Here is a 24,707-nt window from a genome sequence, read left to right as displayed (position 1 = left end):
CATACCCACTGTAAAGCATTGTGGTGGCATCATCATGCTTTGGGGCTGTTTCTCGTCAGCTGGAACAGGAGCCTTAGTCAAGGTAGAGGGAATTATGAACAGTTCCAAATACCATTCAATATTGGCACAAAACCTTCAGACTTCTTCTAGAAAGCTGAACATGAAGAGGAACTTCATCTTTCAGCATAATGATGATCAACAAAGGTATGGCTTCACCAGAAGAGTATTAAAGTTTTGGAATGGCCCAGCCAGAGCCTAGACCTGAACCCCATTGAAAATCTGTGGGGTGATCTGAAGAGGGCTGTGCACAGGAGATGCCCTTGCAATCTGACAGATTTGGAATGTTTTTTGCAAAGAAGAGTGGGCAAATATTGCCAAGTCAAGATGTGCCATGCTGACGCATACCCAAAAAGACTGAGTGCCGAAATAAAATCAAAAGGTGTTTCAACAAAGTATTAATTTAAGGGTGTGCACACTTATGCAACCATATTATTTTATTTTTTTATTTTTATTTCCCTCCACCTAAAAGATTTTAGTTTGTTGTTCAACTGAGTTGTACAGTTTATAGGTCACATTAAATCATTTTTTACATCACAGAAACCTGACATTTTAACAGGGGTGTGTAGACTTTTTATATCCACTGTACCTAGGTGGATGCAACATCAATCCGATGCTGCATCTGTCCCCTGGCGCCTCTGCACTTTCAGAACTCCGTGAGCAGAGAGCTGCAGACTGTTCACTTCCTGGATTTACACAGACACACAGAGTCACACCTCCAGCTCTGCAGCTCTCATTGGCCCTCTTATGACTCATCCTCCCTCCCTTCCTGGCAAACTCTCACGAAAGTGAAAGAGAGAGACCTGTGCTTGATGTCATAAGCATAGGTTTTTTCCAGACAAGAAACAGGAAGTGGGCTGTATAAGATATTTACTGGCAGATTTTTTTTTTTTACTATCCAAAGTTAAAACAACAAGGGCAGAAGATTTAATAGATGGAAACATGAAAAAATGACTGAAGTTCCACTTTAATATCTTACGTACTGTATAGACGACTTAAAATAAAAGTATAAATTCATTTTTAATAGTATTTATATTCTTAGCCTTATTTTGAAGTCCTCCCTATCAATTGTGGAGCACACTATTTAAATAGATAACAAGGAGGACTTTTGGCCTAAAAATCAAACACATACCAATTTCTGCTGGCTAATGACGTGTAACATACAAAGCATGCTTTGGTACCTAATTGATTGGTAGGCACTGTCATAGGTGGGTGTTCCTAAACAATATGGTGTATTTGGTGTATTGTGACACCTTTTGACATCTTCCAGCATCAGCATCCTTTGCAGTTCTCAGGATTCAGTCAAATGACATCCTGTAATGGAAATTTGTAAGTTCTGTATATAATTGTATTCTATTTTGTATGTATTGCACACTGCCCTCACTGTGCACACGGCACTAATAATGTTTTCATTAAATTTTTACATTCTTTCGAGTCCTGATTAGAATTAGTCTGCCTATGTAATGCCCCTTGTTACCATAAACGTACAATTGTAATATTAATGTGATTCCCAAGTAGGGATGAGCCGAACACCCCCCTGTTCGGTTCGCACCAGAACATGCGAACAGGAAAAAAGTTCGTTCGAACATGCGAACACCGTTAAAGTCTATGGGACACGAACATGAATAATCAAAAGTGCTAATTTTCAAGGCTTATATGCAAGTTATTGTCATAAAAAGTGTTTGGGGACCTGGGTCCTGCCCCAGGGGACATGGATCAATGCAAAAAAAAGTTTTAAAAACGGCCGTTTTTTCAGGAGCAGTGATTTTAATAATGCTTAAAGTCAAACAATAAAAGTGTAATATCCCTTTAAATTTCGTACCTGGGGGGTGTCTATAGTGTGCCTGTAAAGGGGCGCATGTTTCCTGTGTTTAGAACAGTCTGACAGCAAAATGACATTTTGAAGGAAAAAACTCATTTAAAACTACCCGCGGCTATTGCATTGCCGACAATACACATAGAAGTTCATTGATAAAAACGGCATGGGAATTCCCCAAAGGGGAACCCCGAACCAAAATTAAAAAAAAAAATGACGTGGGGGTCCCCCTAAATTCCATACCAGGCCCTTCAGGTCTGGTATGGATATTAAGGGGAACCCCGGCCAAAATTAAAAAAAAAAAATGACGTGGGGTTCCCCCTAAATTCCATACCAGACCCTTCAGGTCTGGTATGGATTTTAAGGGGAACCCCGCGCCAAAAAAAAAAAAAAAAACGGCGTGGGGTCCCCACAAAAATCCATACCAGACCCTTATCCGAGCACGCAACCTGGCAGGCCGCAGGAAAAGAGGGGGGGACGAGAGTGCGGCCCCCCCTCCCTCCTGAACCGTACCAGGCCACATGCCCTCAACATTGGGAGGGTGCTTTGGGGTAGCCCCCCAAAACACCTTGTCCCCATGTTGATGAGGACAAGGGCCTCATCCCCACAACCCTGGCCGGTGGTTGTGGGGGTCTGCGGGCGGGGGGCTTATCGGAATCTGGAAGCCCCCTTTAACAAGGTGACCCCCAGATCCCGGCCCCCCCCCTGTGTGAAATGGTAAGGGGGTACATAAGTACCCCTACCATTTCACGAAAAAAGTGTCAAAAATGTTAAAAATGACAAGAGACAGTTTTTGACAATTCCTTTATTTAAATGCTTCTTCTTTCTTCTATCTTGCTTCATCTTCTGGTTCTTCTGGCTCTTCTGGTTCTTCTGGTTCTTCCTCCGGCGTTCTCGTCCAGCATCTCCTCCGCGGCGTCTTCTGTCTTCTTCTCCTCGGGCCGCTCCGCACCCATGGCATGGGGGGGAGGCTCCCGCTCTTCTCTTCTTCTCTTCTTCTTTTCTTCTTTTCTTCTTTTCTTCTCTTCTTCTCTTCTTCTTCATTTTCTTCTCCGGGCCGCTCCGCAATCCATGCTGACATGGAGGGAGGCTCCCGCTGTGTGACGGCGCTCCTCGTCTGACAGTTCTTAAATAACGGGGGGGGGCGGGGCCACCCGGTGACCCCGCCCCCCTCTGACGCACGGTGACTTGACGGGACTTCCCTGTGGCATTCCCCGTGACGTCACAGGGAAGTCCCGTCAAGTCACCGTGCGTCAGAGGGGGGCGGGGTCACCGGGTGGCCCCGCCCCCCCGTTATTTAAGAACTGTCAGACGAGGAGCGCCGTCACACAGCGGGAGCCTCCCTCCATGCCAGCATGGATTGCGGAGCGGCCCGGAGAAGAAAATGAAGAAGAAGAGAAGAAGAGAAGAAAAGAAGAAAAGAAGAAAAGAAGAAAAGAAGAAGAGAAGAAGAGAAGAGCGGGAGCCTCCCCCCCATGCCATGGGTGCGGAGCGGCCCGAGGAGAAGAAGACAGAAGATGCCGCGGAGGAGATGCTGGACGAGAACGCCGGAGGAAGAACCAGAAGAACCAGAAGAGCCAGAAGAACCAGAAGATGAAGGAAGATAGAAGAAAGAAGAAGCATTTAAATAAAGGAATTGTCAAAAACTGTCTCTTGTCATTTTTAACATTTTTGACACTTTTTTCGTGAAATGGTAGGGGTACTTATGTACCCCCTTACCATTTCACACAGGGGGGGGGCCGGGATCTGGGGGTCACCTTGTTAAAGGGGGCTTCCAGATTCCGATAAGCCCCCCGCCCGCAGACCCCCACAACCACCGGCCAGGGTTGTGGGGATGAGGCCCTTGTCCTCATCAACATGGGGACAAGGTGTTTTGGGGGGCTACCCCAAAGCACCCTCCCAATGTTGAGGGCATGTGGCCTGGTACGGTTCAGGAGGGAGGGGGGGCCGCACTCTTGTCCCCCCCTCTTTTTCTGCGGCCTGCCAGGTTGCGTGCTCGGATAAGGGTCTGGTATGGATTTTTGGGGGGACCCCACGCCGTTTTTTTTTTTTTTTTTTTGGCGCGGGGTTCCCCTTAAAATCCATACCAGACCTGAAGGGTCTGGTATGGAATTTAGGGGGAACCACACGTCATTTTTTTTTTTTAATTTTGGCCGGGGTTCCCCTTAATATCCATACCAGACCTGAAGGGCCTGGTATGGAATTTAGGGGGACCCCCACGTCATTTTTTTTTTTAAATTTTGGTTCGGGGTTCCCCTTTGGGGAATTCCCATGCCGTTTTTATCAATGAACTTCTATGTGTATTGTCGGCAATGCAATAGCCGCGGGTAGTTTTAAATGAGTTTTTTCCTTCAAAATGTCATTTTGCTGTCAGACTGTTCTAAACACAGGAAACATGCGCCCCTTTACAGGCACACTATAGACACCCCCCAGGTACGAAATTTAAAGGGATATTACACTTTTATTGATTGACTTTAAGTATTATTAAAATCACTGCTCCTGAAAAAACGGCCGTTTTTAAAACTTTTTTTTGCATTGATCCATGTCCCCTGGGGCAGGACCCAGGTCCCCAAACACTTTTTATGACAATAACTTGCATATTAGCCTTTAAAATTAGCACTTTTGATTTCTCCCATAGACTTTTAAAGGGTGTTCCGCGGCATTCGAATTTGCCGCGAACACCCCAAATTGTTCGCTGTTCGGTGAACTTGCGAACAGCCAATGTTCGAGTCGAACACGAGTTCGACTCGAACTCGAAGCTCATCCCTATTCCCAAGCAATCATGTGTATAAAAACCTTCAATTGCGTCATAATAAAGCAAAACAGTTATTTGGAAAGATGCTGAGCGTATCTTTTGTGTCTGTTCCCTACTGCAGTAGTTATTATTAATTTGGAACCACTAATCAATATGAGAATAGGAGTTGCCTATCATCAAGTCACGTGGCGAGCTTTGCCTAGGAGGGGTTTCCAGGTGACCCTGAGTTTCTCGGAAACGAGGAGCTTGAGCTTGGGATGAATTTGGGGTCAGGCACTACAACTAGTAAAGTCAAGAAACTGAGAAATGAGAGTTAAAACAGAATACTTTATATGTTGTCAGAGAGGGAAGATGGGATGAGCACTCTGGCTGCCCGTCTGATCATAGAAGCTAGACATAAAGGATATATGAACAAAATAAGGAAAGCAGAATTTAAGCAGGGAAATATTAAAGAGTTAAAAGAAAGTGAGAGAATGATATGCATGTGTTGTGTACGAATGGGAAAAATGTAAGCAATTGAGATATTCGTGTATGTGTGTGTGAATGCTGGAACCTTTAGTTCTATCCCTTGTGTGTGCCATGTACGCAGATGTGACCCCCTCCTTTGTGCTCTCATGAAAGAATGTGGCTGGGATGAGAGGTCAGTGATAAGATGGAAGGACACCATGCCAATTCCAGTTTTTTAGACAAAACATTTATAACAAAATGTGCCGGGTTAACGAATCTAATGGTAAACAATGTGATCACAATTATTTTTTTAATCTGTTTTCCAGACATGGTAAAATGAAGGTTACATTTAACTGTGTAATACACAAATTGAATATCCTTTGATAGTGGAAACAGTGCATTTAAAAAAAGGGAAATTAAGTAAAATTAAGTAATAATGAGTATTAATTTCTAATATTAATTTAACAATTTTATTAATAATATAGATATATTGAAATTGGTTTAGACAACCGTTGGTTGGAAATGAAATCCAGGTTCATGGGGAAATTTGTAATGAATGGGATTAGTTTAGATTAAGATGAGGTTGTTATTTGGAATACAGCTGCCGTAATATTTAACAAAGCCAAGATGGATGGGATACATAAGAATTTTTCTACAAAAATGACATTTTAAGGTTTTTGATAATAACTTGATGTGCGGTCCATGATGTGAGAGTTATAATAAATAAAATTTAAATATAACAGACCCATCACATCGAGTCCACACACCCTGTTAGGATAGATGCCACCTGCAGCCAGTTGTTTTATAGTTTTTGATGTTTTGTGGTCCATCATACAGATGGTTGGTCCTTTTGTGTTTATTTATTTTTATTTTTGAAATCCAAAGCAGAATGTGTGGATTGTGAAATGATGTGCCCATTTTCTTTGTAAGAACAGTGGTATAAGCAGAAGAATATTTTGGATTTATGGACATCTCTCCATGACCGCAGGGTATTGTTATCATTTATTATAATATTGCCAGGAAAAAGTTGTCTTTTGAAACATGAAACTGGAATTCTTACACAAACAGCATGATAGAAAACAAGCCATTGTAATATATTTATGCAAGCTGGACCTAGTAATGAAGGGTCGTCGTCACACCCCCCCCCCCCCCCCCCCCCCCGATATATCAGAGCTGTAGCTTTATGCAAAGGTGCTATTAGACAAAGTTGGACATTATTTTGGTCAAATATTTAATTTTTAATGGTCCGACATTCTGCGCAGCAAATATACAGCTGACTAATAGGGCGTACACACGGTCGGATTTTGTTCGGACATTCCGACAACAAAATCCATGGATTTTTTCCGACGGATGTTGGCTCAAATTTGTCTTGCATACAAACGGGCACACAAAGTTGTCGGAAAATCCGATCGTTCTGAATAGCTTTCATCTCTTTATTTATTCTGAGCATGCGTGGCACTTTGTCCATCGGATTTGTGTACACACGATCGGAAATTCCGACAACGGATTTTGTTGTTGGAAAATTTTATCTCCTGCTCTCCAACTTTGTGTGTCGGAAAATCCGATGGTAAATGTCCGATGGAGCCCACACACGGTCGGAATTTCCGACAACACGCTTCGATCGGACATTTTCCATCGGAAAATCCGACCGTGTGTACGGGGCATAAGTGTTCGTCTAATTAAAGGTTTAAAATGAGTTTGTTTATGTACAAATCTAACAATGAAAAACACGTACATTTAATCAAAAGAAAGGAAAACCACATGTGTTAAATTGATGACATAGAAATCAGCTGCTGTGGGCCCAGTGCAGGACACACTCCCTGAAGACCCAGATATTTAATTTTTTTTATCGTTATTCCCGATTTTATACTGAGGATGGCAATACCCATACCGAGTATGCAGTTTATTACCCAGAAGGATACTCAGTATTCAAAGTCATTGGATCCTTTTTCCCCAGCTCAAGAAGCAGAGCTCCATGTTTTAGTAAAGCCTGTGAGCTATAAAAATAATGTATATTTATATAGATAGTCGAGATATCGAGAGCTTTTGGTTCCATTTGAAGGGCCAGAAGTTTGTTTTTGTTAATTTGATCAGCTGTTTTCAGCCTTCCAGGTTCTTGCTGAGGTAGCCATATTAACTTTAAAACTCACACATGGAAGCAGACCAGGAGACTAAGGATGCTGCATTACAACCCCGGACACTTGCTGGGTCTGTGCAACGTACAGATTTCACCCTAGTTCTGGCCCAGTATAGCTGGGATTAATAATTCAACTTTAAGGACCCCAGAACGAGAAGAACAAGTGGTCCACAGGTTGTGACTTCTTATGAAACAGGACTTTGGAAAAGGTGATCATTTATGTCTGCCAGCCACTCTTTTCCCTCCAGCTTGATACATGGACCGTGTCATCAGTCACAAGCAGTTATGGCTGCCTTAGTAAATGAGCATGGGATAGAGCCAGGGTTCTCCACAGTTGTTTTTATAACATACCACTTCTTGTTTTACCTGTTACCAAAAGTCTTACCAAAAGCTGAACATCCCTTCCAGAGATTACAAAAAGATATATCCAGATGCCCAAGTCAGAATCTTACAAGTATGCATTTTGTCTGTATAGACATGTTTTCTGGATGTCCAGTAGCAAATGCTACTGCAAAAGCCACAGTAAAAAGTGTTATCAGAAGTAGTTTGTAAGTACAGAGTGCAGAATCTACAGAGAGTAACAGAGGAAATCATTTTTATTGGAGAGTCCTTACTAGAAGTTTTGAGGTTTTATTTTTACACTCCCTACTGTCTACAATGTAGCGGACAAAGTAGAGTAAGAAACTAGAACATTTTTGCCTGAATGTTTTCTTATATTTTATCAAGCCCCTAAGGGGGATGTGGGACTCTCTCCCTATGGGATTTGGTTTAGGAGTGTGTTACTCACTTGCTTATATTTTGTCTCAGCAGCTGAAATTCTCCATTCGGATCTCACAGAGAATGTTGCTGATTTTTTAAGGTTTTTGACAAACTCATTTATGTGTTTTCTCCCCAATTCCAGATCCTAAAAGTTTGGAAGGATCTAAAACTAAAGCCAGGTGACTTGTGGATTGATAGGAGACATTTATATATAAGAAAATGTTTGGAGACTCAATACAGCATCTATTTCATGTACAGTTTTTGCAAAACTGTAAGGAAAAGTCACCTGGATCCACACCAGACACTGCAAAAATGACTAAATTAAAGAAATCTCTGTGTTTGATTTGTTTCCCTCTTGTGATCACAGTCTAGGGTACTTTTTGATTCAATTACTTTAATTGTAAGGGATATATATATATATATATATATATATATATATATATATATATATATATATATATTTGAAAAGTAGTTTAGCCATGTTGAAGTCATATTTGTCTTTTGTACGTCTTCCATTTTATGTAGAATTGTCTGTGTTTACATATGCTGATAAGTCAGCATGCCAACAATTAAGCTAGAAGGCCATTCTGGCCATAGGAGTGTACAGCCAGTAATCTGCGCATATGTCTTATCAATCATTTGTTTTTCACAATGAAAAGTCATTTTGTAATGAAGAAAAGCTGCTCAGCTATTATTTTCTCCACAATGGAGTTTTTTTGCCTCTTTGGCCAGGACTACCTTCACCTAAGTGTGTGGAGGTTCCAGTTAAAGGTGATAGCAGGTGTGGTTAGCGATCAAAATATTGATCAAAAGAGGGGAGACTGTAATGGAAATTTGTAAGTTCTGTATATAATTGTATTCTGATTTGTATGTATTGCACACTGCCCTCACTGTGCACACAGCACTAATAATGTTTTCAGTAAATGTTTACATTCTTTCGAGTCCTGATTAGAATTAGTCTGCCTATGTAATGCCCCTTGTTACCATAAACGTACAATTGTAATATTAATGTGATACCTATGTAATCATGTGTATAAAAACCTTCAATTGCATCATAATAAAGCTGAACAGTTATTTGGAAAGATGCTGAGCGTATCTTTTGCGTCTGTTCCCTACTGCAGTAGTTATTATTAATTTAGAACCTCTAATCAATATGAGGATAGGAGTAGCCTATCATCAATTTAACCAAGTCATATCCCGACATCCCAAAGACACAAAAGAAGTTGGTTGCAGAAGACTTCTTTGCCAGATGCTCTAATCCTAGGCCTAAAAGAGGTAGCTAGATAATGCACAGCATTTGTCTATGACCCTGTGTCTTGCTTTAGATGTCTGAATGGTGAAGTATCTCCACTCAGCCTCCACTGACAGGTGATTACTTTGTCAAATATGGACCTGGCTTGCAACTCAACTCTTCACTTGCATTTACGCTTTTATTTTAGTAAACTTTAACTTTTACCTTGCTGTATTTTAAATTCAGACATGACTATAGATAAAACGTTTTGATGATGCCTACAAAAATTGATCTATCATATTTTCCTTTAGCAGGGATCCTAAAACTACGGCCCTCCAGCTGTTGCGGAACTACATATCCCATGAGGCATTGTAAAACTCTGACATTCACAGACATGACTAGGCATGATGGGAATTGTAGTTCCTGAACAGCTGGAGGGCCATAGTTTGAAGACCGATGCTTAATGTTTGTGTCCCTGCAATGTGTGTTTTAATTCTTTCTGTTACCTTATATGTCATCCATACCTGGCAAATCATAGACATAAGACAAAAGTTTTCTTCTTGTGAGAGCCATTTTATAACGATCATATATACAGAAGTAGATCTTAATTAATGTTATACAGCACCCATACAATGAGATTTTATATTTTATACATTTTTATCACTTACATTGTTTATAATACTTTTCCCCGTATGCATTTTTCAGGTTCAGAGGCAGTTTTTTCCAAATGTCTGTAACACGGTCTTTTATTACTTCTGAAATCAGAATTGATGTTCTAAAGAAATCAGGATTAATGATGGAGACTTTCACTCCAAAAGGCTTGAGCTCCCTCCTACAAATCATGAATAAAAAAACATTGAAATGCAGGACATATTAAATAGATTATGTTTGTCCAAATTCTGTCTGATCTGCTTTCATTGTTTTAATTCATTTATTAAGGTAGTCGCTAAAGAGATTACAGTAAAGGAAGTTTATGAAGTAAAATACAGCTTTATTTTACACAAACCTTCATGTCCTCTGGGACCTATAATTTACTAATTAAAATTAATAGGAAGAGCTTGTATAGAAGAATTGGGGTCTATGTTACATAGTTACATAGTTACATAGTAGGTGAGGTTGAAAAAAGACACAAGTCCATCAAGTCCAACTTATGTGTGTGATTATATGTCAGTATTACATTGTATATCCCTGTATGTTGTGGTTGTTCAGGTGCTTATCTAATAGTTTCTTGAAACTATCGATGACCCTCGCTCAGACCACCGCCTGGAATTCCCTGTCCTTGCCTCTCTTACAGTAAAGAACCCTCTATGTAGTTTAAGGTTAAACCTCTTTTCTTCTAATTTTAATGAGTGGCCATGAGTCTTGTTAAACTCCCTTCTGTGAAAAAGTTTTATCCCTATTGTGGGATCACCAGTATGGTATTTATATATTGAAATCATATCCCCTCTCAAGCGTCTCTTCTCCAGAGAGAATAAGTTCAGTGCTCTCAACCTTTCCTCATAACTAATATCCTCCAGACCATTTATTAGCTTTGTTGCCCTTCTTTGTACTCACTCCATTTCCAGTACGTCCTTCCTGAGGACTGGTGCCCAGAACTGGACAGCATACTCTAGGTGCGGCCGGACCAGAGTCTTGTAGAGCGGGAGAATTATCATTTTATCTTTGGAATTAATCACCTTTTTAATGCATGCCAATATTCTGTTTGCTTTGTTAGCAGCAGTTTGGCATTGCATGCCATTGCTGAGCCTATCATTTACTAGGACCCCCATGTCCTTTTCCATCCTAGATTCCCCCAGAGGTTCTCCCCCCCAGTGTATAGATTGCATTCATATTTTTGCCACCTAAATGCATTATTTTACATTTTTCTACATTGAACCTCATTTGCCACGTAGTTGCCTAACCCATTAATTTGTTCAGATCTTTTTGCAAGGTTTCCACATCCGGCAGAGAAGTTATTGCCCTGCTTAACTTAGTATCATTCGCAAATACAGAGATTGAAATGTTTATCCCATCCTCCAGGTCATTTATGAACAAATTAAACAGGATTGGTCCCAGCACAGAACCCTGGGGGACCCCACTAACCACCCTTGACCATTCCGAGTACTCCTCATTTATCACCACCCTCTGAACTCGCCCTTGTAGCCAGTTTTCAATCCATGTACTCACCCTATGGTCCATGCCAACAGACCTTATTTTGTACAGTAAACGTTTATGGGGAACAGTGTCAAATGCTTTTGCAAAATCCAGATACACCATGTCTACGGGCCTTCCTTTATCTAGATGGCAACTCACCTCCTCATAGAAGGTTAATAGATTGGTTTGGCAAGAACGATTCTTCATGAATCCATACTGATTACTGCTAATCATACTGTTCTCATTACTAAAATCTTGTATATAGTCCCTTATCATCCCCTCCAAGAGTTTACATACTATTGATGTTAGGCTAACTGGTCTGTAATTCCCAGGGATGTATTTTGGGCCCTTTTTAAATATTGGTGCTACATTGGCTTTTCTCCAGTCACCTGGTACCATTCCAGACAGTAGACTGTCAGTAAAAATTAGGAACAATGGTCTGGCAATTACTAGACTGAGTTCCCTAAGTACCCTCGGAGTGCAAGCCATCTGGTCCCGGTGATTCATTAATGTTAAGTTTCCCAAGTCTAATTTTAATTCTGTCCTCTGTTAACCATGGAGGTGCTTCCTGTGTTGTGTCATGAGGATAAACACCGCAGTTTTGGTTACTGAAGCCCCCAGATTCCCTCGTGAAGACTGAGGAGAAGAATAAATTCAATACCTTCGCCATCTCCCCATCCTTTGTAACCAGATGTCCTTCCTCATTCTTTATGGGGCCAATATGGTCTGTCCTCCCTTTTTTACTGTTTACATACTTAAAGAATTTCTTGGGATTTTTTTTGCTCTCCTCCGCTATGTGTCTTTCATGTTCTATCTTAGCCGTCCTTATTGCACCTTTACATTTCTTGTTGCATTCTTTATAAAGTCTGAATGCTGATGGAGATCCCTCAACCGTGTATTTTTTGAAGGACTTCTCCTTTGCTTTTATATGCATTTTTACATTGGAGTTAAGCCATCCAGGACTTTTGTTCGCTCTTTTAAATTTATTACCCAATGGGATGCATTGGCTAAGGCCCTTATTTAATATGCTCTTAAAGCAAACCCATCTCTCCTCCGTGTTCTTTGTTCCTAAGATTTTATCCCAATTTATGCCTTCTAGCAAGGTTTGTAGTTTAGGGAAGTTGGCTCTTTTGAAATTCATTGTCTTTGTATTTCCCTTATGTTTCCTCTTTGTGTAAGTTATACTGAAGCCAATTGACCTGTGATTGCTGTTACCTAAATTTCCCCGTATTTCCACAATCATGATCAGGTTGTATTGTTGGCAATCAGTAGATCCAGTAACGCTTTATTTTTAGTTGGTGCGTCTACCATCTGACCCATAAAATTGTCCTGCAAGACATTTAGGAACTGGCGAGCCTTAGATGAATACGTGGTTCCCTCCGCCCAGTCTATGTCTGGATAATTAAAATCCCCCATTATGATAACACTTCCCATCCTTGCTGCTAATTCAAATTGTGATAGGAAATCTGTCTCCCCTTCCTCTCTCAGGTTAGGGGGCCTATAGCATACTCCCTGTTTTATTTTCCCCTTAGCTTCATCCCTTTGGAGCTCTACTCATAAGGATTCCACCTCCCACCTAGGTCCCTTAGTGATGTCATCTCTCACATTCACTTGTACATTATTCTTGATATATAGGCATACCCCTCCCCCTTTTTTACCCTCTCTATCCTTGCGATAAAGGGTATGCCCTTGAATGTTTGCCAGCCAATCATGAGAGCTGTTGAACCAGGTCTCTGAAATTTCCACAAAATCCAAATCTTCCTCGTACAACAGTATCTCTAGTTCACCCATCTTGTCCGCCAGGCTCCTGGCATTGGTGAACATGCCACGTAGTATGTCACAAGGCTATTGAACTGCAATTAATGACTTAAAACCCATTTGTTTTTTTAAGCCTGTTTATGTTATCTCCAAGGATGTCCTCCTTTACCCTTTGAAATATATTTACCTAATGTGGACGGGTAGTTTAAAAATGTCCTTACTGTGTTCTGCTAGGTCTCGGTCCATAAGATTTTTACATTTGATTTTGGTTTAAGTTAAATATTTCGGCAAAAAATAGGAAAAGGATTTCCCCAGGTGGGGTTTTTAGGCAGCGGCGTTTGAAATATTAGACCAATGTTGTATAAAAAGAATGATGTTTATTATACAAAGAATACATTTACACAAGGATTGTTAAAAATGAGCTCTGATATAGAGTGTTTACAAAACTAGTAGAAGCAGACACACATTTATACAGACATAATTTTCCATAACAACATCATATAGATATTATCAATATTGAAAAAAGGAACTGACGCGTTTCAACCTATATATTTCAAGGTCTTCTTCAGAGGTCTGTCTGTTAAAAAATATACAATGAGAATACTTATAAAAGCTTGGTTGCATATACCAAAAGAAACATATCATATTCCATATAGCATAGTTACCCAATAGTGCGTGTCCCATAAGCGAAAAACTTCCTATAGGAGAGGCCCCTTAAAATCAAAAATGCCTGCTCACTCCCCCCGAGAGGTCCTATAGCGCCTCCACCAACGCAGCCACCGGAGCCGGGGCAGAAGCCAATGATGTGGCTTACAAGAGCAGCACACATAGTCTCCTATTATCTCTTAAAGTCCCAGCACACAAACAACCCCATGCCTTTTATTCACTTCTAATTTCATCTGATCAATTCTTTTGAATTTGATCACCACCACTTGGTTTCCTCGTTTTGAACTTTTACCTTGGTATTTCTGTCACCCATATGCATGATCTACTTATTTTCAAATATATATATTCAATACTATTGAAATACAGTCTGTATATGAGGTATGTGTATAGACTGATATTCTCACTTCTCTACCTTTCACTTCTTTACCTTCTCACTCAATTAAGCATATACTTCTTAAATACAATGTTTTTGATATATATTATAAGTATGTTTCTCAGAAATGCTCTTTTTGGGCTTCTGCTGCAGGTGTTTGCCTTCCCCCCGACCGTCTGTGTGGTCCAGGTGGGGGGTGATCTTCAGTGTGACCTCTTGTAAGCCACATCATTGGCTTCTGCCCCGGCTCCTGTGGCTGCGTTGGTGGAGGCGTTATAGGACCTCTCGGGGGGAGTGAGCAGGCATTTTTGATTTTAAGGGGCCTCTCCTATAGGAAGTTTTTCGCTTATGGGACACGCACTATTGGGTAACTATGCTATATGGAATATGATATGTTTGTTTTGGTATATGCAACCAAGCTTTTATAAGTATTCTCATTGTATATTTTTTAACAGACAGACCTCTGAAGAAGACCTTGAAATATATAGGTTGAAACGCGTCAGGTCCTTTTTTCAATATTGATAATATCTATATGATGTTGTTATGGAAAATTATGTCTGTATAAATGCGTGTCTGCTTCTACTAGTTTTGTAAACACTCTATATCAGAGCTCATTTTTAACAATCCTTGTGTAAATGTATTCTTTGTATAATAAACATCATTCTTTTTATACAACATTGGTCTAATATTTCAAACGCCGCTGCCTAAAAACCCCACCTGGGGAAATCCTTTTCCTATTTTTTGCCTTCATAATAGGGGTGAGCAGCAATTTCTTTTCCCCTCCCCCAACTGTGTCTCCTTCTTGCCAAGTTAAATATTTCATACAAAGAAAACCCATAATGCTTTTATTCTCATTTTCCTTCTGATTGAACATTTAGATTATACAGCTAGTAAAAAAAACGATGATTTTCTCTGAAGCATATACTATATTTTGTCATAGAAAAATCTTGAATCTCTGATAAAAATAAAACATATCTGTTAGAGGGAAATTTTGTATGGTGGAATCATTCGTCAACTCTTTAATAAACTAGACATACTGTATCTGTAAGAAATCACAATTTGAAATACTCATACAAGTCCTTTTATGAAAGATACTCATATTATTTAATAATGGCCCTTATTAAAGAAACCTTCTATGAAAGAAAGATGGCGCTTGCAATTGCTTAGCTCTCCTTCTTTACTAAATACAAAGTCAAGTTTGACCCTCTTATAACAATAATTTGGACTAATGTTGAAGTATTAAAGCTAGTGGGTCAGCTTAAAGTCTGTCATAACATTTTCAAAAAGAGCAATGACATTTTCCTTTTTTCTTCACTGGAAAACATATACTGTAAATGGACGATATGGAGGGTGTCATTGCTGCTTTCTCCTGACAATGTTTGTTACTTGGCTATCTCTGCCTTTAGTACTTTCTTAATCACTGACCCAAAATAAGCATGTTTAACATCTCATCTGCAGATCTGAGTGGTTAAAAGGCAACTAGCCTTTTATAAGGAACTCACTAGTGGCATCCAATATATACCTCTCAAAAAAACCCAAAAACGTTTGTATATATTTATATATACCGTATCTATATATCTATATATAACTTCTATCTATCTATCTATCTATCTATCTATCTATCTATCTATCTATCTATCTATCTATCTATCTATCTATCTATCTATCTATCTATCTATCTATCTATCTATCTGTCCACTTAAGGAACCAGGCCTTTTTCTGATATTTGTTGTAAAGTTCTGTATTTTTTGCTAGAAAATTACGTAGAACCCCAAAACATTATATATTTATTTATTTATTTTTAGCAGAGACCCTACAGAATAAAATACAACATTTTATGTGACACTGTATTTACGCAACATTCTTTCAAGTGCAATTTTTTGGGAAAAAATACACTGTAAAGTTGGCCCATTTTTTTAGTATTATGTAAAAGATGATGTTACGCTAAGTAAATATGTACCTAACATGTCATGCTTTAAAATTGCACATGCTTGTGGAAAGGTGACAAACTACGGTACTTAAAAATCTCCATTGGTGACACTTTAAAAATGTTGACAGGTTACCTGTTTAGAGTTACAGATGAGGTCCTGTGCTAAAATTATTGCTCTCGCTCTAACGATCACGGTGATACCTCACATGTGTGGTTTGAAGACCTCTTTTACATACGTGGGCGCGACTTATGTATGCGCTCGCTTCTGCGCATGAGCACGGAGGGACAGGGTGCTTTACATTTTTATTTTTTATTATTTATTTTACTTTTTATTTTTACACTGTCCCTTTATTTATTTATTTTTTTATCACTTTTATTCCTATTACATCTCTTTAAGCCTGAGAACCGGAAGTGACATCGGAGGTGGCTCCGGTCCTCCAAGGGCATAGAGCTGAGTGGGGCTATCTTGCCCTCACTTGACTTCCTGCCTAGCCATCGGACACATTGGATCGGTTCCGGGCTTACTGGCAGCTCCAGTAATCTCGCAAATATCTGGGAAATGGCGAGAGGGGGGCACCTCTCCCGCCACCTATAAACGTGATCTCACGGCGAATGCGCCACTGAGATCACTTCTATCAGAAAGTCTGCCACCTAATGGAAGAACTGTGCTTAACCCTTTATACTTGTCCTGGAAGATCTCCAGAGCAGCCAGGAGGGCTGCTGGTGTCTGTAGGCTGTGGAGCTGGGAGCAGTTCTACAGGGGATAAGAAAGATGTTCTGCATGTAGTTTGCTGAAGAGCTGGGAGCAGTCCTTCAGGAGAGAGAGATAGGGGACTCCTACATTTAGTGTGCAACGAACTGTGCTAAGATTCAAATAGGGCCAGAGGGTTCCTAGCCTGTAAGGGGCTTTTGTTACTAAGTTCTACAGCATTCTGTGCTGAGTTTCCAAGAAGGACCTGTTGAGTAGTGGAGCTGGGACCAGATCCATGTAGGGAGGGGAATGCTCATTCAAGCAGTCACCTCAAGCCACCTACTTTCCAGAAGGACCCAGGGCCCTTAGTCTGTAATGGACTCTTGCTATTAACCTATCCAGGGCTGTGGGTTTGTACAGAAGGAAGCAGTTCAAAATTTTTGTACAGAGAGAGAGGAAGATTGCCCCCAAATTTTGCCGTGTTCATCATCTACTGGGCATCCCATAAATCCCTTCACCCTATCCAAGGTGTTATACCCTAATAAAAATAACAAAAACAAATTATGGGACTGACTTCTTGTGTCTGGCTGCAAGTGTAGAAATATGTGTTGCCTGACTGTGCAGGGATAGGAGAGTCAGTTACCAGCAGCCCCTACGGGGGGAGTACTACATATATACAGTATATATATATATATATATATATATATATACTGTATATATATTCGCCAAGGCGTGCGCGGGTGCGCGGCGCGCCTTGGCGAATCGGCGTGCGCGGCGTTTTGGCGCCAATCAGCCTATTTGAAGCCTGCCTCTGCACTGACCCGGTGCTGCCTGATCAAACAGCTCTGTGTCTTGTCCCGTGATCATCCTGTGTTCCTGTATCTCCGTAGTGTTTACCCGTTGTGACCCGGCTACCTTTGGACCTTCCTTGACTGCTGCCTGAACCCGACCCCGGCTTGTCTGACCTCGCTTCTGCCTTCTCCCTTGTACCGTTGCCGCCAGCCCGTTGCCGACCTCTGCCTGTGTGTGACCAAGTCTGATTAACTCCTGCTCAGCATCTGCTCTACCAAGTCTCAAGCTCTACCGGTTGCTTGCCAGACCACTGTGCTCCAGGACTCTAACTTCAGGCTCTCATACCACTCCGCACTCGCGGGCCTCCTGTCTGCTCTACCAGGGGCCCCGAATCGGACACGTAAGGGAGCCTACCCTCTGCCCACGTGGACTCATCTGTCTGGTAAGTGTGGAACCTGACAGTATCAGGCAGCCATGACTGAGTCCGGGCAGGGGGCCTCCCCCATGGATGAACTGTGCAGACATCTAGCGGGCCTTACTCAAGCCGTTAAAAGCCTACAGGAAGGCTATACCAGATTGGAAGGACAGGTCCAGGCCCTTTCAGCCTCTCCTCCAGGGGCAGTTTCTGCCAACCCTGCCTCAGCACCTTCTGTAGTGATGCTTCCACCAGAGCCCAGGGTGCCTACACCCGAAAAATTCTCCGGAGAACGCAGTAAGTTCCGAGCGTTTCGCAACGCATGCGAGCTCTACTTCGCTTTGCAGCCCCGAACATTCTCCCTGGAAGCTACTAAAGTGGGGTTCGTCATATCCCTGTTGATCGGAGAGCCTCAAACCTGGGCCCACCGCTTATTGGAGCAAAAGGCCCAATCTCTTGATTCCCTAAATGCCTTCTTCCTAGCTATGTCTCAGCTGTATGAGGACCCCCAGCTAACAGCCACGGCAGAAGCCGCTTTACATGCCCTTCAACAAGGTCGCAGAGCTGCTGAAGTTTACGCCGTGGAGTTTAGGCGTTGGAGCTCGGATACGGACTGGAATGACGCAGCCTTGCGTCACCAATATCGGCTGGGGTTGTCAGATCCTCTAAAAGATGAACTGGCACGAGTGGGGATACCTCAGACACTGGAAGAGTTAATTAATCTGTCCATCCAGATCGACCGCCGCCTCAGGGAGAGACGCTCTGAGAGGTCTGTCAGTCACCCACGCCTTACCTGGATGTTGCCTAGGGCTTCTAGTGCCCCAAACCAAGCTCCGCTGGTCTCTTCTACCCCTGGCCCGGAGGCCCCGGAGCCCATGCAGTTGGGACTGCTCCGTCCCTCTCTGACTTCTGAGGAGAAGACACGCAGGCGCACACTCAATCTGTGCCTGTACTGTGGGGAGTCTGGTCACTTTGCAAGAGCATGCCCAAATAAAAGACGTAAGTGTCTGCCGTCTTCTTCGTTGTGTGCACCTGTCCTACCTAGTGCCGGTAACCATTTAACTTTCTCCATTGTATTACAGTTACCTGGAAGGAACATCCCAGTACCGGTCATCATTGACTCTGGAGCTTGTAGTGGTTTCATCGACCGGACCTTCGTCGAAACCCATCATATTCCCACTCAGACTAAAGCTCAAGGACTGGCAGTTTTCTTAGCGGATGGCTCCACCCTCCGCTCCGGACCCGTCACTCAAGAAACGGTTCCTCTGTTGGCCACCATTGGCCCAGGAACACCAGGAACTTTTACGCCTAGATGTCATTTCCTCTCCTCTCTTCCCAGTCATCCTAGGAATACCTTGGCTACAGGCCCACAATCCTAGTATCAACTGGTCTACAGGCAAGATTCAGTTTTCCTCGGAATATTGCAGACAACACTGCTTACGGGGGACCCCATTAACTTCCTCCCAATGCCTGCGCATAGATTCTGAAGCTAAGCCCTGCCAAGATCTTCCCGAACCTTACCGGGATTTCCTGGATGTGTTCAGCAAAAAAGGAGCAGAAACCCTTCCAGTTCATAGACCCTATGATTGCCCAATAGAACTCTTACCAGGCACCGAAGTCCCCTTTGGGAGGATCTTCCCTCTAACTGAGCAGGAGTTGGGCACCCTGAAAACTTATATAGATGAGAACCTGAAGAAAGGGTTCATCCGTCCTTCCACGTCTCCAGCTGGGACAGGTATCTTTTTTGTGGAAAAGAAGGATCACTCCTTACGTCCTTGCATTGACTATCGGGAGCTCAATAAAATCACTATTAAGAACAGATACCCGCTACCCCTGGTTCCTGAGCTATTTCAGAGATTGGGATCGGCTACCGTTTTTACCAAGCTAGACCTCCGTGGAGCCTATAATTTGATCCGCATAAGAGAAGGAGACGAGTGGAAGACGGCCTTTCGTACTCGATTCGGACATTACGAGTATCTCGTCATGCCTTTTGGTCTGTGCAATGCACCGGCGACATTCCAGCATTTCATCAACGATGTCTTTCATGACTTATTGGATTTATATGTCATCGTTTACCTGGACGATATCTTGGTTTTCTCGGCCTCCCTGATGGAACACCGCAAGCATGTACGAAATGTACTTTCCCGGCTCAGACAACATGGACTGTACGCCAAACTTGAAAAATGTGAATTCGAGCTCCAATCTATCCAGTTCCTGGGCCTGATTATTTCCCCTGATGGCATCAAAATGGATCCACAGAAAGTATCCGCTATTCTGGATTGGCCTGCACCGACCGACAAAAAAGGAGTACAACGCTTTATTGGCTTTGCCAATTTCTATAGGAAATTTATTAAAGGATTTTCTTCAATCATAACTCCCATTACAGAGCTTACTAAACAAGGATGTCAATTCCGCTGGACCCCTGAGGCACAAGAGGCCTTTGAAAAACTCAAGGCGCTGTTCACTTCAGCCACTATCCTTAAGCATCCCAACCCTGCCTTGCCTTTCGTCCTGGAGGTGGATGCGTCTGAGGTTGCAGTCGGAGCTGTACTTTCACAGAGACAGGGTGCCAAAGCACTTCTGTACCCTGTGGGATTCTTCTCACGCAAACTTTCTCCCTCCGAGAAAAACTACGACGTGGGTGATCGGGAGCTTTTGGCCATTAAAGCGGCTCTGGAGGAATGGCGTTACCTTCTGGAAGGCGCAGCACACCCCATTTTGATCTACACAGACCATAAGAACTTGGAATATCTAAGGACAGCCAAGAGATTGAGACCCCGGCAGGCCAGATGGGCACTTTTTTTTTCCCGATTTATTTTTCACATTACGTTCAGACCCGGATCCAAGAATGTTAAACCTGATGCCCTCTCCCGGATGTTTCTCGATTCTGAAAGAACCGTGTCCCCAGATACCATCCTTCCCTCTGGAAATTTCCTAATCCTTCAGGAGGATCTAATTTCCCGAATCAGACGCGCCTCTATGGGAATGTCTCCACCTGTTGAGTCTTGTACCAAGGATGGACTGTTCTGGTTCAAGAATAAGATTGTGGTCCCTGAGGAGTTAAAGGTACAGGTGTTAAGTTTATGTCATGATCACAAACTGGCTGGCCACTTCGGCACTCGGAAAACAACCGACCTCGTCCAACGCACCTTTTGGTGGCCGTGTCTTACCAAGGATTGCAAGGACTATGTGGAGTCCTGTAACACGTGTGCCAGAAACAAGACTAGCCGAACAAGAGCATGGGGCCTGTTGAGACCATTGCCAGTCCCAGAGAGACCATGGACCATGATATCAATGGACTTTATTGTTGAGCTTCCACCATCAGAAGGTTTTTCGTCCATTTTTGTTGTGGTTGACAGGCTGTCTAAAATGGCCCACTTCCTCCCCATGAAGGGCACCCCTTCAGCCATGGAGACCGCTTCCATCTTCATTAAGGAGATCGTCAGGCTGCATGGAGTCCCGACCAACATAGTCTCGGACAGGGGCGTCCAGTTCACCTCCAGATTCTGGAAGGCCCTTTGTGGCGCGCTCGAGATCGAGTTGTCATTCTCTTCGGCTTACCACCCTCAGTCAAATGGGCAAACCGAGAGGACGAACCAGACTTTGGAGCAATACATCCGCTGTTTTTCTGCTTTTTCCCAGGATGATTGGGCCTCCCTGCTTCCCATCGCAGAGTTCTCCTACAATAACTCTCTACATTCAGCTACGAACCAGTCTCCGTTTTTTGCCAATTACGGTTTCCATCCATCCTTCTTACCCGGATCATTCCCCGAATGTCCTGTTCCTGCAGTATCCCAAACTTTGGATTTCTTCTCTAACAACAATAAATTGCTGCAGGAGACCATGACCAAGGCTCAGGAAGATTACAAGAAAATCTTTGACAGGAAGAGACGGGGGGAACTTGTTCTTGAACCTGGCAATTCTGTCTGGCTGTCTACCGCTAATCTCAAGTTGGCCTGCCCATCCAAGAAACTGGGCCCCAAATACCTGGGTCCCTTCCGGATCAATAGGAAAATCAACAATGTGGCCTACGAACTTGACCTTCCTAATTCTCTGAGGATACATCCAGTGTTCCACGTGTCCCTCCTGAAGCCAGTCACTCCTAACTTCTTTTCTGGTCGCAGCATTGGTCCACCCAAACCTATTGTGGTTAATGGCGAAGAGGAGTTCGAAGTGGAAGCAATTCTAGATTGTAGAAGAAGGCACAATCAGGTGCAATATCTGGTAAAATGGAAGGGCTATGGACCCGAAGATAATTCGTGGGAGCCGGAAAGCAATTTACACGCCAGAGAACTCCTGCAGTCCTTTAAAACCTCTCATGCCTCGAAGATGGCCCAACTGGGCATCCGGAGTCTGCCCTTGAGGAGGGGGCACTGTCAGAGAGGTTACCTGGTTGGGCGCCGGTGCGCGCCGGGGCGCGTTGGCGTTCGTGTCCCTGTGCGTGCTGGGGCGCGTGTCCCTGTGGGCACCCGCGCGCCTGGGCTGACCGGCCGTGGCGTGCGGGGTGGCGTCCGGGCGTTTGTGCGTACGCGCGTTCGCGCTAGCGCGCGTCCGCGTTAGCGCGCGTCCGCCTGTGGGCGCTGCCTTTGACGTGCCCGGCGGTGTGGGCGTGCGTGCTGGTGTCGGGGGCGCGCTCGGGCGTGCGCGGGTGCGCGGTGCGCCTTGGCGAATCGGCGTGCGCGCGCGCGTGGCGTTTTGGCGCCAATCAGCCTATTTGAAGCCTGCCTCTGCACTGACCCGGTGCTGCCTGATCAAACAGCTCTGTGTCTTGTCCCGTGATCATCCTGTGTTCCTGTATCTCCGTAGTGTTTACCCGTTGTGACCCGGCTACCTTTGGACCTTCCTTGACTGCTGCCTGAACCCGACCCCGGCTTGTCTGACCTCGCTTCTGCCTTCTCCCTTGTACCGTTGCCGCCAGCCCGTTGCCGACCTCTGCCTGTGTGTGACCAAGTCTGATTAACTCCTGCTCAGCATCTGCTCTACCAAGTCTCAAGCTCTACCGGTTGCTTGCCAGACCACTGTGCTCCAGGACTCTAACTTCAGGCTCTCATACCACTCCGCACTCGCGGGCCTCCTGTCTGCTCTACCAGGGGCCCCGAATCGGACACGTAAGGGAGCCTACCCTCTGCCCACGTGGACTCATCTGTCTGGTAAGTGTGGAACCTGACAGTCAGTTACTTCGTCTGGGTTCATATCTAAGCTGCATGCGGCTCACAGCAGGGGTCTGGTGCGTCCCTGTTCAGCATTTCAGGTCCGATTTAAGCCCGAACTTTTGGCTGAATTTGGACCTTAAACGGACCAAAAGACGCACAGGACCCAGTGCAAATTCGCACCGGAGCTGCAGCGGACATATGTGAACCGGCTCCATAGAGAGCCGGTAACAATCTACTGCTATTGCGCACTAGTGTGAACCAAGCCTTACACTGTTGTGGGTACACCATGTACTTGAAGTTAAACAAGTTACCTTAGGCTGTCAGAAAAAGCTTCTACTCCATACTTGGATAAGCAGTAACCACCTCCACATAGTGTTACCCTTCCTGCAATACTAGATACATTGACAATGCGTCCTTGGGATTTTCTGATAAGAGGAAGCAAGTTGATTGTAACATCTACCATTCCCAAGAGATTGACTTCCAGTACTTTGCGAAAATCTTCCCTAGTCAACCATTCATTGGGGGCCATAGGAATTAAAATTCCAGCATTATTCACTAGCCCCCAAAGACCTGCCAAGAGGAAAGAGAATACAGTGTGACTGAAAATTGCATTCCAGAAATAATAGAGTAGCCTTATTGCTTCTCTTTTAAAAATACATGTCCATTTTGTAATACCTTTTTTTTTTTTTTTTACACCTTTTTACAGACTTCTCCAAACTCTATTCGTAAGGTGGTTTAAAAAATACTTATGGGGGCAAGGCACTACTGATTTACATTTCAAATGGGTTCATAAAGTTTTCAGGTATTCCATGTGTATACATTTATTTATTTTGTGCTCTGAATATGATCTTAAATTTTTAAAAATTTTTTGATGTTACCCTTAGTTAATAAACACATGTAAATACATGACTCAAAGAATAACGTTAGTAAAATTCACCTTTTAAAATAACTACGTTCACAGTACAGTCTCTTTTATTCAGTGCCAGAACACAGCGAGCATTCCAATGCTTTCCAATGCTCTGTCACTTTGCTTTGTGTATGGTGCCCAACAGCCTGTGAACACCAGGGATGTAGACCAGGGTCGGTGCTAGACTATTTTGTGTCCTAGGCAAGACCAGATACTTGCGCCCCCCCAAGAAAAATAAATAAAATGAATTTAATAATTCTAGCATCAGAACTCCTGCATAACACTAAACTGATGACCTATAAGGGGCGTGTGTGTACCCATGAAGCACCGAAAAACGTCACTACCCTATATTATTTCATAGGCAACGCTTTAAAAGCTCAAGGGGTAATATGGCGCACAATGGATGTAGCCGAGTACATATAACTAAAAATGGTGGGGGGAAGGGGGTGGGTTGGGGGTTCCTGAGAGGGGGAACTTGGTGGTGGTAGTTAATGTTTCACAACAAGTTCAGGTATTAGTCCATGTAAGGATAAAATGATGCTGAATAAATGGAAGGCAGCCAGTCTATAAAAGCTAGAAGAAGCTCTGGAACAATAAAAAAGAAAGAAGGACGGTGCCCTCTAAGTGCAGCATATATATTAAAAATATTTATTACAATATATAAAAACAGTCACATTTGAGTTGCTA

The 24,707-nt window shown here is 43.1% G+C and overlaps 1 protein-coding gene across 2 annotated transcripts in view; it reads right to left on the bottom strand.

The window, feature by feature from the left end:
• Positions 1–24,707, bottom strand: part of LOC141127441 (retinol dehydrogenase 16-like) — a 64,749-nt gene that overhangs the window by 2,124 nt on the left and 37,918 nt on the right. For both annotated transcript variants that reach the window (XM_073613873.1, XM_073613874.1), the window contains 2 exons: positions 23,425–23,683; positions 9,871–10,034 (listed from right to left, as the gene is read on the bottom strand). In XM_073613873.1, the coding sequence (XP_073469974.1) occupies positions 9,871–10,034; positions 23,425–23,683 (423 nt within the window). The remainder of the gene's footprint in view (positions 1–9,870; positions 10,035–23,424; positions 23,684–24,707) is intronic.

Source organism: Aquarana catesbeiana, linkage group LG02 (genome assembly GCF_042186555.1).
Source record: "Aquarana catesbeiana isolate 2022-GZ linkage group LG02, ASM4218655v1, whole genome shotgun sequence".
Lineage (NCBI taxonomy): Eukaryota > Metazoa > Chordata > Amphibia > Anura > Ranidae > Aquarana > Aquarana catesbeiana.
The sequence above is the reverse complement of the archived record's forward strand: the minus strand, read 5'-3'. Positions and strand labels throughout refer to the sequence as shown.